Consider the following 14,568-nt stretch of genomic DNA (forward strand, 5'->3'; position numbering starts at 1 on the left):
TTTGATGAATGCTGGCAGTTTGGCACAGCTCTAAACGTACTTTTGACCTTTCACCAGTGTACTAACGAACCCATGACCATGATAACGCAGTAGCACGTATTGCACTGTCAGTGGTAGCATGCTTTGATCTTGAGTGCTCTACACGCAGTATAGAGCCCGGGACTGGTTTTGGGCCTCGAAAGAACCTGGTTGGGGGCAACGGCTAAGTCAGGTTATGTTTTAGGTGAAGCACTGAGGCTTGGATTGGGCCAGATTAGCTTTGGCTTTGGACTGAACTTCCCAGCTTCTGCACTTTTCTTTTCTTTTTGGGCGAATGCTTCCAAGTTTCCATCCTTTTACATGTTTGGAAGCTTCTACTGTAACATCCCTAGAATAATTATAGATTCAGCATGACATCATATGCATTGTCAAATATTTTCAAGAAAGGGTTATTCGGATAAACCCGGAGTTTTCGGATCTATACCCGGAGTTTCCGGGCTAGCAACCTAAACTCGGAGTTTCCGGACTTATACCCGGAGTTTTCGGATTTGGCAGGACGGGTGCGTGTCAAACTCGCAGAACTTCGACGCCACGTACCCCACTTGGGCCCACGCGTCAGCCCGAGCTCTCCTTCCCCAGAGCACCCTCCTGCTCTCTCTCTCTCTCACTCCCATTCACTTCACAACTCTCTCTCTCTACTTAAGCCGTGGAGGAGATTCACCCTCTCCTTCACCATTGAAGCCCCTCCACCTCGCCGGAGCTACGCCGGAGAACGACGCCGAAGAGCTGCACCACGTCGACTTCATCTTCTTCCTTGAGACTAGGAGCTTCCCCAAGCTTCACCTCCATCTTCTTCCTCCTCTTCCTCAAGTTTCAAGCAAGAAGGATGACCTCGAACTTCACCAAGCCCTCTACACCATCTTGAAGCCCTTGCCGGTGTTTCACTCATCGCCGGTGAGTTTATCCCATCCCCGATCTACTCCCATTGCCATTTGGAAGCCATGAAACTCTCCAGAGTATTTCCATCATGGATGACCTAGAGCTTTGAAACCCTAATGCATGCACATTTTAGATACCAAGATAGACTCCCCACACTCCCAAGAACCTCTAGAAACAAACCCCACCCCAAACCGTGGCCGGAATCACCGGCAATAGTCATTTTCCCTTTTCTACACAAAGAAGCGCAGAAAAATCTGGAGTATCCGGGGCTATACCTGGAGTATTCGGGCAACCCGGAGTTTCCGGGCTTATACCCGGAGTTTTCGGGTTTTAGCTGTCCGGACTATCCGGACACATATCCAGAGTATCCGAGCACCCATAGAACACATCCCACTTTTAATTGTTTGTTTGTATGGCACTTACCTAAGTCTAATACACATATGTACTATATGTCTAGACTCTTTTATCATAGTTTTGCAACGTTAACGCAAACTTTCTCATATCATTTGCATATCATTGCAATCATTCATGGCATGGTTATTTATCAAGCATCATTGCACTCGTGTAGAGACCGTGATGCCGGAGTAAGAGGAGGTTGAGCCGGAGATCGTTGGAGACGATACTTCCGTTGTGAATCAAGGCAGGCACCTAAACATTTCTTACACTCTATTTTGAATCAATAAAGTATATGTGTCTTGTTTGTGCATGAGTTAATATATATATATATATATATATATATATATATATATATATATATATATATATCATTGGTTGCTTAGAACCTATTTGATGCATTATCAACCTTGATTAGGATATCATCCTTAGATAAGTATGTTTGAATAGGTGTCACGAACTATATGCTTAGTCATACTTAGTTACGGTACAAGACGAGAGGTGGCAAGGTCACCACCACTCACGAGCTATAGGATATTTGATTAATTTTATATGATTAGTCAAGAATGAATAAAAGTTGAGAAAATATGAAAGATGAATCGGACTTGGGCAAGTATGGTAGGGCCATTTTGGGATGGAGCTCAAATGGTTAGACTTGCTTGAGTTGATTAAGGACCGATGCGTAATCGCTTTGATACTTGAGCACCTTTCCGTACAAACCACATACTTTATAATGGGACGGTAAGCCAATTAGCATGAGTCACACTTTGCCTTGATCGGATTCGGTGCGAGTTGTGATGGAGTGTGATCGGCGGATCCGGTGCACTTGTCCTTCCCGACCGTTCGCTCATAGTCGGTTGTGTTTGTGTGAAAGGTTGAGGCATGAATCAACACTTATCCTTGGCCATGGGTATGGTCGTTGGTCTTGTTCTCGTGTGGGAAAAGTTGTACACCCCTACAGAGTTTTTATCTATTGCAATAGCCGCGCTCTCGGTCATTGAGCATGCTCTTGTACTTTGACTTTAACGTAGAGTTACCGAGGAAATTCATGGAAGATTGAACTTATGATTCATGATCACTTTACTTATGCAATTGTATTGATGTATGTTGTAGAGATCATAGATGCTATGTCTTTTGCTTATTATAACTTGATCAAAGTAGATGCTTTTTATGCAAAATTAATTACCATGACCTATCCTTGCTACTAACTAAATGCATTTTCCTTGAGATCGGGCTAGTATATACCCATATCAAATAAGACCTGCGAGTTCCTTTTGTACTTATGGTGCTCTCGTTAAAGTTATTGCAGGTGAGACGCAGCCGGAGGCCATCTTTGGGTACTTCTACTCCGCGGACGGAGGTGCGGGTGAGGAGTAGATAGCCGGTGGCTATGAAAAGGACACTATCGGCATATAGTGTTAACCTTCTATTTTGAGTTATGTATGGAATGAGCGCGACGTAGAACTTTCTGCTGCAAAACTCTAAGACTTGATGTTCTCGTACTTGAAGCTCTTTTATGTAATCTAAACTCTATGTGCGGTTGTATTTGTAGATGATGTCGATATGTTGTGCTAGTAGAGTGTGTTTAAATTCTGGGCGCTGCTCATGACACATTCCAAGAACTACCAGGGTTGATCCTTTTTAATCTAGTTGATCAATGGACGATGACTTAATTAACGGGATCAACTTGGGATGGTTCCTCACATCTACTCCCTTTTCTTTTCTTTTTGGGTGAATGCTCCCAAGCTTGCACCTGAAGATTCTTGCTTTCCCCGGACGGTGTTGCCGTGTTGGTCACTAAAAAACTTTAACGCGTTATTCTCAAATAGAACGAAAAGACGAGGGAAAGAAGGGAGAAACTTTGGGGTGTTGTCATGTTGGTCACTAAAAAACTTTAACGCGTTATTCTCAAATAGAACGAAAAGACGAGGGAAAGAAGGGAGAAACTTTGGGGTTTCTCCTGCTCAACACTAAAAGTGTACAATCGTGCAAGACTACCACTACCAATTTTCCCTTTGCTTCTAGCTACAATTGTTAAAGCATAGCAGTCTCACAGTCCTTAAAAAAACAACCATTATTTAGGTTTAGACTGCTTTAACAATCCCCCACTAGGCTTCCTAATCCTACTCACACACAGCCCCTTCCTGTTGTTAAGAGTCCACTTTTGTCATCGGAGTGAGATTGAAAACTGCTGCAAATTAAGCACCTTAGCCAATAATCTTTGAGACAAACATTTTTTATATATGCATAACTGCATAAGATAAACTCCATCGGCAACGGGCGGACATTATTGGAGTTGAACTTAGAATTTAATTTATAATTAGATTAAACGCTAACCTAATTACTCCAATATAGGAGTCGATAGAGCTTGTTGCCGAAGGTGTCGATCTTATGCAAGACTAATTACTAATTGCTAATCTAATTATAAAAATGATGGTTAAGACCAGCCCCAATGAAAATTTCATGGAGATTTTCGTCGCATTAAATTCTACGCCACATCATCAATTTTGATAACATGGTAAAAAGAAGAGGAGAGAGTTTTATAGGACGAGAGAGTTTCATCTCATGAAATTCACCTGACACCGTTATATAGTTTTTAATCTTAGTAACTGTGACATGGAACTGTACATTAGGACTGATCTTTTTTTTGCGGGTACATTAAGACTGATCTAATTGGTCGACAGAGCATGTTAGTTCTTAATTAGCTCTTATTAGCTCATATTTAGTTCCATTAGTACATCCAAACACCCGACGAGCCTGCCTGTATCGAACTGACAGAGAGTATTCTCTTTTACAAGTAGCCCCAATGCCCCATCGAGAGTTCCAGATCCAGGGTGCCAGCAGCTAATTCGCCCGACCACATCGCCCAGCCTTCTAAACCCAAACCCGTCCTCCTTGCCCCGGCCCGACGACGAGTCACCCGGCCCGCGCGATGGCCGGCGGCGCCAGCAGCAGCGGCGGTGCGCGGGACGGGGGCGAGTCGGTGGTGATCGACTACGGCCGGCGCCGCACGACCTGCGGCTACTGCCGATCCTCCGGGCCCACGAGCATCTCCCACGGTACCCGTTCCCGAAACCCCATCCGATGAAACTGATTCGCTCTGCTTCGACCTGGATCCGATCATGACGCCTGGTTAGCTCGTGGAATCGCCCGTGTGTTCTAGTATCTCGTGGAATTGCCCGGTGATTCTAGTATCGGGAGTTGACGCGTCACGCGTAGGGCGTCTGGCCCCAGATCACCACGATAATTTGTGAATTTCTGTGTATAAATGTTTCTGATAGGGGCACTGCAGAATCACGATGGCCCCATAGTTGGATCATCGTTGTTTATGCTTACGCTCTTACGGAAATGGCTTTTGGTTGCCAATTGAGGGGCATCGTCTATGAATTTGTTGACGCATAGTCAAATGTACAATTGATCATTAATTTGTTAGCCTATGAGTGCTTCAACACCTCATTGATGCGCTCAGCCTGTATAATAGTAACAAGCCAGCAACCATCTGGTTTTGACTCACTGAAATGAAATGGGAAAATAGGCCATTGTTAGCTCTTTACTAGAAGGATAGATATGAACCATGTTACATATGTTATCTGTGGTGTTATACAGTATATAATTGTTCAATTTTGCAAAGTAAGAGGAAACTTTATGTAATTAATCGATTTTGCAAAGTAAGGGGATATAGCAGGCAGGGTTGTTTTTGCCTTTACATTCAATGTTTCATCATTTTTCTCCTTTTGTTACCCTTTTTCGTTCTTGTTCTCTCTGTCATCTGTATGCTTGCCTATAGAAGGCTTTGTCTAATTATTTATTGTGCTGCTCACTGTCCTATTAATCTTGCAGGTATGTGGGCTAATAGTCTGAAAGCTGATGATTACCAAGGTACAAAAGTCTCTCTTTCGTATGATACTTGGAACCATACTCTTTTTTATTCCCACTAAAAAGTGAGAACTGGGGGGGTGTTTGATTTGAGGAATGGGATGGTCCATCTTCTTCTCACTCACTTTTTTGTTTGGTTTGTGGAATGGAATGAGTTGATCTCTCACTGCATTGCTCACAAGCTAATAATTAGTATAAATATGAGGTGCCATCCCACCAAAATTCATGGGATGGACTCATGATGCACCACCATCTAGGATGAGGGCGATTCCTCAAACCAAACACACTAGACATGGAGAAGGAAATTGGAAACTTGCTACTTGTCCTTTTTGTACACATGGTTCAAGGCTATAAGGTCTGTAAGATGATAAATATTCCTAAATGCTTCACATACTCAAAACATGAGTTAGCAAACTAGTAAATGGCCAAATAATACATGCGCAATTGCTAAAATTGATCGATCAATTAATTAGCTGAAGTATGTTGAAATTAAATGGTGTTAATATTTATACAGTCAGTCCTTGCACTATAGGGAGTGAAATAGTGAGCTTAGCCAAAAACTTGTGAAACTAAGTAATTGTGAGATACCTGTCATTGTAATTGTTTCCTGACAGAAATCGTAGTGTGGAGCAGTTTACAAGCAATTTGTGGCTGTTGAGTACACTACATAATTTAGTTAGTTATTATATGAAAACTTTACTAGTCCTGATAGTATTTTGCTGTTATGGCCCAGAAATACTGCAATCAAGTTTCAACTAACTGTTATATCCAAACCTGGAGAAAGAAAGGTGTTTCACTGAGTGCTATAGTCTTGTTAGCCACTGGATGTTCAGTTCCTTTTTTTTTTGCGACAATGCCTGAGCACGTATTTCATTAAGAGGAAGAGGATTACAGTGACGCAACTCCTGGAGAACCCCTGAAGCACAAGGTTACAAGGGCGCCACATAGACAGTGGTGCACAACATGGCACAACATTAAACAAGAAAGAAACCCACAAGCACCACCCACATGGACAGTTGGACACAATCTATTTACACCCTGGGCTTAAATAATATCTTGGGGATGTTAAATTTGATTGATTATGCAACAATTTGGAACAGTGAAAAATTGCATTCCATGAGTTTATTTAGAACAGGAATGCATCTACTGAAATATGGATGAAACTAGAGAATTTGTATAACGGAGAGTGAAAATGAGGTGGAATAAGCTGACTTGTTAGTGAAGTAATACATTTTGCTACTTCAAGTTCTTCCATACTATCCGATAAATAACTAAATAATAAAAGCACTATTGATGGCATATCTGACTTATGGTTGTAATTGCAATTTTCGCAGCTCTCCTTGACCGTGGGTGGAGGAGATCTGGTTGTTTTCTCTACAAACCTGAGATGGAACGAACATGCTGTCCCTCGTATACGATACGCTTGAAGGCAAATGATTTCATTTGTTCAAAAGAGCATGGTCGTGTACTTAAAAAGATGCAAAGGTACTATAGTTTGCTTTGTCTATTCCTTGGTTTTTGCATAGACCCCGCTAAGCTCACAGTATTTATTTTCTAGTCATTTCGCTCCTAAAATTTTCTTATGTTATGTCATGGCCCCATCCATGCACAGGTTCCTTGATGGTGAACTTGATCCACAGGTTGGAAGTCCACAACGTAAGGCAAGCCCTACAAAACGTTCACTCAGTGAACCTTCGAACTCACCTACCTCAAAAGTATCTAAGGTATCAGCAAATGAGTTTCAAGAAGCCACATGCCCAAATTTCTTGAAAGAAGATGAGTTCATCTGTTGTTTGTCAAGCAAAATCAATGAGGCAATTGATACATACTTCCAAGGGGTGATATTAGGTTCTACAGTTCAACTCCCTAAAGCTGTTGTGAAGACTGTTAAACCTCAGGTCAAGAAGAAAGTAGGAGAAGCAATGCAAAAAAATAAAGCAGGAGTACAAGATTTGGTGTATACATGTAATATAAGTTTCCAGATAGTGGCAGCAGTCAGACGTGCATTGCCTAAAGAAAAAAGTGCTAATCAAACTGAAGTACTAGCAGATCTTTCCCCAAATTCTGTTGCAGAAAAGCTGGTCATGACAATGGAACGTCTTGGAGGACTAGCTGGTTTTGAAGTAAAAGCTTGTAATGGCCATCTTAATTTCTATTCGGCCGCCAATCCGGCAATGCAGAACCATACTGGTGCTGTTGTACCTGTTCAAGCTTCAGATAAAACTAGTAGGTCAAAGCAAAGCTCTGTGAACAAAATTTCTGCAAAACATCCTCAAAAAAGGAAAAGCCTGGAGATTAGGATGAGCACATCTCATTTTGACCCAGAGGAGTTTGCTTTGTACCGAAAGTATCAGACAAAGGTGCATAAGGAGAAGACAATTACAGAAAGCTCATACAGGAGATTTCTAGTAGATACACCAATTGTGTTTGTCCCCCCAAAGAGTGGTGATAATACAGTTCCACCATGTGGGTTTGGGTCTTTTCATCAGCAGTACAGGATTGATGGAAAACTTGTGGCTGTTGGTGTAGTTGATATCCTTCCTAAATGTTTGTCAAGCAAGTACTTGTTCTGGGATCCTGACCTTGCTTTCCTATCACTTGGAAAGTATACAGCTCTGAAGGAGATAGATTGGGTCAAGACAACACATGAACACTGTCCCAGCCTTCAGTACTACTATCTTGGTTACTATATACATTCTTGCAATAAGATGAGATACAAAGCTGCATATCGACCATCGGAACTTCTGTGTCCAGTCCGTTACGAGTAATTCCTTTTTTCACTGCCACTAATTTTGCAATGCATATTGCTTAATGTGAATGTAACAATAGTCAAACTTTACATATTGAACCTAGAGGAAATGCACTAGGTTATGTGCTGCTATACTTATGCAATATGGTTGAAAGATGGACAGGATTAGGATGTGTCTTCTTTTAGAAAGGGTACTGTGCATCGTTAGTAGTAGTAATTTGTAGGAGAATGCTGTTATCACTGCCTATAGATCATTGGTTAGTGAAACGTTGAAACCATACTTTAGCATTTCATCTGTTTAAAAGTTTGCCTGAAGCTTGACTACTGAAACTATTGGTTAACCACTTTTATGTTTCCATTCCCATCTATTCAAGCTGCAGGCTTTCACACATAACTTAAACACTTTTTAACATTTAAATTTCACGCTTAAGATTTCGAGGACTTGTTCTGCAAATCTGACATTCTTCTTCAACATCTAATCCTCAACACTGCAGGTGGATTCACTATGATTTAGCCAAGCCTTTACTGGATAAGAGTCAATATTCCACTCTGTCTGATTATGCTACAATGCAAGATGAAACCCCACAGCCTCAGATTTGTGGCCCTTCAGATGACTCTTCAGCAAAAGTTGACCACCACGAGTCTCCCAGTGACGAGGATGACGAAGATGTAAATGACTATGAATCCGAAATGATGATTGATGAAGAGTTAGTTGATTCAGAAAAAGCAGATACAACTGAGTGTGGTTCCAGCATAAAGGACATTGAAAATATCACCCTAGACCTCAATGGTTCTAAAGTTAAGTACAAGGTACATACACATAATCCGATCTCAAATATGAAAGTTGAAAATGGTCCTAGGCACGCTGCGCACAGAAATGGGGGCATGTCAGCAGCAGGCACTGATTTTGTGTTTGTAGTCTTCATCAGGAAATTAGCCAGGTTTTTCACCATTAATCATCCATTGTTCTGCAAGTATATTCTGAACTACATCTATAATGAGTAGTGTCTTCTTCCCTACCAAAATTTCCAATTTTCTGTTACACAATGACTAACATCATAAAATCTGTGGCTAGGAGATTACAACTATTTGTTTCTTTTTTTCACGAGATGGCTCTAGTTTTGAAATTCCTGCCATCAGTTTTGTTAATTCTCTGCCTTTCAGGACCTTCAGCTAGTGTTTGGGCCAATCGAGAGGCGACACCTCAATGCGCTAGAAGGGCAACTGAGCAGATACGCCAAAGTTGTTGGGAAGGAGCTATCTGATCGGATGGTATATTGCATGTCTTGATACGCAGCCGTGTCCGATAGCTCAGTTGTGCTATGCCTATGAAAGGTGCCGTCTCGTCTATTCAGAAAGAAAGGTCCAACTCGGTACTGTCGCATGTTTATGCCCGTCGATTTTTTTGTTGTAAAAGACACTAAAGAGCTCACGGTCTAATAGGATGGCACGACACATTGTCTGGTCGATTCTGTGTACGTTTGGGTACTGGCATTTACGCCTTCTGTGGTGAATCAACACGGTCTACGCTGAAGAAGAAATTGGCGATCCGATTCGATTCGAGACGCCTCACCCTCAATGGGCTAGAAAGTAGAAAGCGGCAAACGTAGGTAGCAAAAAAGTTGCAGGGATTGTTGGGCTTCCGTCGAAGCTGCGTGGTGGATCCGCGTAGTGTTTGTTGTGTTGTTGCAGCGACCGCTCGTCTTTTGCCGGCGCGCCGCAGCGGTGTGCCGTCGTCATCTGCGCGGGGGCGCGGTCATGCCGTGGCGGCGTGGCGCAGGCCAGCAGAGGCAAGCCCCGATCCACCGCCGCTTCGCAGTTCGCACCAATTACCAATAGATGCCCTCTGACGAAGCGGTGTGCGGTGGCAACGGGCACGGCCACTCACCGCTCGGGCCCGGCACCTGTCGTCGTATACGGGAACGTGACCGGTTGGTGGCCGGTTTGCCGTATTTGCGCAACCTGCGATGCGACACACGGCACGAGAGCAGAAGCATGAGGCAGCTGGATGATCAACCCAGGTGGTAAATAAAATAGTAAAAAAAGAGTTAATAAAAGCCTTTACCGCCGGTACAACGTCCGTACAGGTCAACTGTAATGCCGGCAGGTGTCAGTGACTGCCACCACCTGCCTAGTCATCTTACGGAGAAGATTCTGTCTTCGCCGCTTTGTCGCGGTAATTTCCATTTCTTTTTCTCTTTCACCGGCACGAGCACGAGGGCCTAGGCGCGGCGACCGAGGAGGCGCGCCCACGAGCTGTCGACCTTATCGCTCTAGGGCCTCTAGCACGACTAGTACTCAGCCCACACGTCAGGAACGTCTCGACACGCCAGGACAGGCTCGGGACTTGGCAGCACGGCACAAGCGCACATTGGCAGACCGGACCGGCTGGGCGGTAGGTGCGGCGTGCCAGTGCTGTCACGGCCCACGGGGTGGATAGGAACAGACGACGAATTCTTAAAAAAAAAACAGACGACGAAAGGACGGTGATGCCGTTCTATTCGAGTAGGTGGTGGATCGTGGAGTGACAGGAAAAGTTTATTTCTTCGTCCTCAAATGCAGGATATTTTGAATTTTTTAAAATAGATTATAAAGATAGAGAAAAAACGGATGTACTCTTTATTAATATGTCTTTTTATTATGCATGTACCAAAACTAAGAAGATTAGCATATTTTTTTTCCTCATCTGGCTAGTATCAATTGATTTCTTTACAAAACTAGCACCAAAATAAAAAAAAATTAGCATGTTCAAAAAATCTAGATGCAGAACGTCCACAATGGCTAGCTATTTAGTTAGCTAGATCTGATGTGACAATGAAAAAATAGAATAAAAAGTAGTCACTAGCAATAGACAAATAACTGATCTATTTCACGTAGTCCAAAAATATATGAGAGAAATGTATGGATCTAATAGTATAAAATATTTTTTCATTTATTCATCTCTACGTCATCAGAGTACGTAGCTGGTACTAATTATTACCATTGCCGATGCTCTTACTCCCTCCATATAGGATTTAGATGATGTTTTGGACAAAATTTGAGTCAAAAATTGAGAATATAAATCATGAATAATTTTTAAGTTATTAAGTTTGAAAAAGTAAAAATTGTATGAATAGATTTGTCTTAAGAAACACTTTCATAAAAATATACATATATCACTTTTTAATAAATATTTTTATAAAAATAAGCAGTCAAAGTTATATTTTGGAGATCGTGTCCCTGTTTCAAACGTCATATATTTTTTATATGGAAGAGGGAGTATTTTTTTTTGACAAATTTTCATAAAGTACGCCTACGCGTGCGGGAGAGAGAAAGAGAGATGCAGCCGAGTCGAGGAAAAGCAAGCAGTAATGATTAATGAATGGATGGGGACCGTGGGAGCAGTGGTGAGGCACCAACCTCCAGAAGCGGTGGACTGGCCTGGCTCGGGAATGGCAGAGGCGTGGCCTGCTTCGGGAGCCGCCCACGCGGAGGCCCGCGGCCTCGTGCGCCTGGCGCCTGGGGACGGGGACGGGGCCGAGCCCGGCCCCGCCCGTCGGGGAGGGTGGGGCGCGGCAGGGGCGCGCAGGGCCGTTTATTGAGGCGCGCGCGGGGGCTGGGGCGCCAACTGCCTGCCAACGCCCAACGGACCGGGTCCCCGGGACCCGGGTGCGGCGTCGCCGTCCTGTGGTCTTCGGTGTTGCTCTGGTAAACGACCGGATCAAAGCACATCTTCTGGCTCCCCTCCTGCTTCCTCATCTCGCGGATAGTCGTCTCTCGTCTTCTTGCCTCGGCTGCTTCTTCCTTCGTTTTCTAGAATGGAAAAAACATTCCATTAAACACTAGCTCCAGGTTTGTCACTTGAGACCAAAAGAGTTACAAATTGTGATGCATAGTCCATGAATATGTCTGAGGCAGCCGCGTCCAAACTAGCACCATAGGCAGCCAAACTGTCTGCTATCTGATTACGTGCTCTACTACAGACTGAGATTATTGTCTTAGTAAAATCAAAATGCAACAAATCTCGCGTTTGCCTGCCTAAACAAAGCTCCGTACGACTCCTACTAGCGCTTCACCATGGACCGATGCATCTGTCTGCATAACAACATGAGTCATTCCCAACTGAACAGAGCTCCTATCGCTTCTACGTGCAAATGACTTGAAAGCCTTTTGCAGCTCTCCAAACCCCACTTCCAAAACATCTCCTCTATTGTTTCTTAGTACTACACATTCCCACCCGCCAGTACCAGTCTTCTGGTGGTAAGAAGCACCAAAATTGATCTTGAAAAATTTAGGAGCCGGTGGGTTCCATTTTTCATTACATCTTTGGGTGATTGCTAAACCTTTTCCCATTCCAACAAATGGCACATTGTGTTACTACATACCTATGACACATTGGCCATTCTCTGCCCATCATTAGCTTTGTTTCTTGCCAACCACCATTGCCATACAAAAAATAAGAATCTTATGCTGCAATTTTTGCTCTGGGTTGACAATTCTGCTCATTACTTCAGTTCCCTTCCTTCTCTGTTCCAGCACTTCTTCCTTCAGGTGTGTTTAGATCCTAATTTTTTTCGCGCTACAGTAGATTCGAACGTTTGACCACTAATTAGGAGTATTAAATGTGGATAAATGAGAAAACTCGTTCCATAACCCCCAGGTGTAATTGCGAGACAAATCTTTTAAGCCTAATTAAACTATGATTAGACATTGCCGTGCTATAGTAAAAACCTCTAATGATGGATTAATTAGGCTTAATAGATTCTATCCCGATTTCCCGTCCACTAGTGTAATTATTTCTAATCTTCGGTTGAAAATTGCTACAGTGAATTTCATCCAAAATTTTACAGCATCTAAACACACCCTTTGTCAGCGAGCTACACGCTGCCGCCTGCCGTGTCCGCCGCCGACCATACTCTACTACTCGTGACATTGTCACATTAACGTTTGTTTTCTCCTCCCCTAAAAAATGCTATCCTGCATTTGAAAAAAAATATCATAAAGAGTGCGATCCTAAAAATTAGATTTCAACTGTCTAATTAAGTGGTCAAATTTGATTTGTATGTCAAAACGAACTACATGTGATCGACAAATGAGTGCATGTGAGTCCTTTGACGCCATCACTAACTGTCTAAAAGAACTAAAGTAGTATAAGGTTCACTGCCGCATTCAGGGACCGGTCAAGTATACAATCAATCGTGTCAATAGCAACAAATGAAATTTAGCAAACACCGCTAGAATTTTATTGTATCTAATTGTTCATCAATGAAGAAGGTACCCTCGTACTAGAATTTTATTGTATCTAATTGTTCATCAATGAAGAAGGTACCTTCGTATTGCATTGTACCGTTGTCCGATGGAAGTAACACCGATGACGCTCCGCGCGGCCTACGGCGCCGCCCCAACCCATGTTACGGCCATCACCGCATGCATTAGGCCAGCGTCATGCTCAAACGCTAGCAACACATCACTGCTCTCGTTTCTCGTTTCATTCCCAGCTCGGCCACTGCTAGTCCTAAAATATTAGCGAAACACCGTGCAAATTAGCCTTTATACATGCTCGTTCAATCTCCGTGTAACGGTATAAACACATGATGATTACTTGGAGCGTTGACTAACAATTTCGTACAAACTACACTATATCTAATTGTTCATCAATAAAAGAAGGGTACCCTCATTGCATTTTGCCATTGTCCGATGGAAATTACACTGACCACGATCCAAGCAGGATCTACTCCTCGCACGGCCTACGGCGCCGGCCCAGCCTACATTACGCGGCCATAACCGCATGCATTAGGCCCAGCACCATGCTCGAACACTAGCAAAGCACTGTTCTTGTTTCTCGCTTCATTCCTAGCTCCACCACTGCTAGTTCTACAACATTAGCGAAACACCTTGTAAATTAGCCTTTATACACGCGTGTTCATTGTCCCTGTAACGGTATAAACACATGATAATTACTTAGAGCGTTGACTAACAACTTCGTACAAACTACACTGTATCTAATTGTTCATCAATTTGTCCGATGGAAGTTACACCGATCACGATCACGCTCTAACCAGGATGCACTCCTCGTGCGGCCTACGGCGCCGGCCCAGCCCATGTTACGGCCATAACCGCATGCATTAGCTAGCAAAGCACTGCTCTTGTTTCTCGCTTCATTCCTAGCTCTGCCACTGCTAGTCCTAGAACATTAGCGAAACACCTTGCCAATTAGCCTTTATACACGCTCGTTCATTCTGCGTGTAGCGGATAAACACATGATAATTGCTTGGAGCGTTGACTAACAACTTCGTACAAACTACACTTGATACAAACCGGCACAACAACAGTAGATGGTATATTGAAGATCACTAGTTATTCCGACACATATGTATGAAAATTGGAGAGGGAAAACTTCAACTGACTTTTTCTTTAGGAGTGATTAGTAGAACTAACTGAGATTTTTTCTTAATGGAATGACCTTGGTATATGTAGCCAATTTACATATGTTACAAATTTATTATTTATAATGGAAATATGAATCATATATATGTTTTAGAGAGACGAAAACATATAAAACAAGCGTTCTGCAGACAAGATGTGTGTGTGATGACAGCCTTCCTTTTTCATGAGCTGTAAAAAAAATGTGCATATTTTATTAGTCCACCCAA

General features: G+C 42.9%; 1 protein-coding gene across 2 annotated transcripts; it reads left to right on the forward strand.

The window, feature by feature from the left end:
* Nucleotides 1–4,102: 4,102 nt before the first annotated feature.
* Nucleotides 4,103–9,477, forward strand: LOC120698516 (arginyl-tRNA--protein transferase 2-like). 2 transcript variants are annotated; one of them, XM_039982150.1, is made up of 6 exons: nucleotides 4,103–4,370; nucleotides 5,152–5,190; nucleotides 6,522–6,672; nucleotides 6,800–7,951; nucleotides 8,431–8,746; nucleotides 9,101–9,477. In XM_039982150.1, exons 1-6 carry the CDS (start codon nucleotides 4,244–4,246, stop codon nucleotides 9,224–9,226), a joined length of 1,911 nt encoding a protein of 636 aa, XP_039838084.1. In that variant the 5' UTR covers nucleotides 4,103–4,243; the 3' UTR covers nucleotides 9,227–9,477. The 2 variants fall into 2 exon arrangements, with proteins under 2 accessions (XP_039838084.1, XP_039838085.1); XM_039982151.1 differs by having other exon boundaries at nucleotides 9,110–9,477.
* The last annotated feature ends 5,091 nt before the right edge of the window (nucleotides 9,478–14,568 follow it).

Source organism: Panicum virgatum, chromosome 3K (assembly GCF_016808335.1).
Source record: "Panicum virgatum strain AP13 chromosome 3K, P.virgatum_v5, whole genome shotgun sequence".
NCBI lineage: Eukaryota > Viridiplantae > Streptophyta > Magnoliopsida > Poales > Poaceae > Panicum > Panicum virgatum.

Excerpts from the sequence above, each read along its gene's own strand:
- LOC120698516 (XM_039982150.1), top strand. The coding sequence starts at position 4,244 with ATGGCCGGCGGCGCCAGCAGCAGCGGCGGTGCGCGGGACGGGGGCGAG. Across the intron at positions 5,191-6,521 it reads GAAAGCTGATGATTACCAAG|CTCTCCTTGACCGTGGGTGG; the intron begins GTACAAAAGTCT and ends CAATTTTCGCAG. Across the intron at positions 8,747-9,100 it reads GTTCTAAAGTTAAGTACAAG|GACCTTCAGCTAGTGTTTGG; the intron begins GTACATACACAT and ends TCTGCCTTTCAG.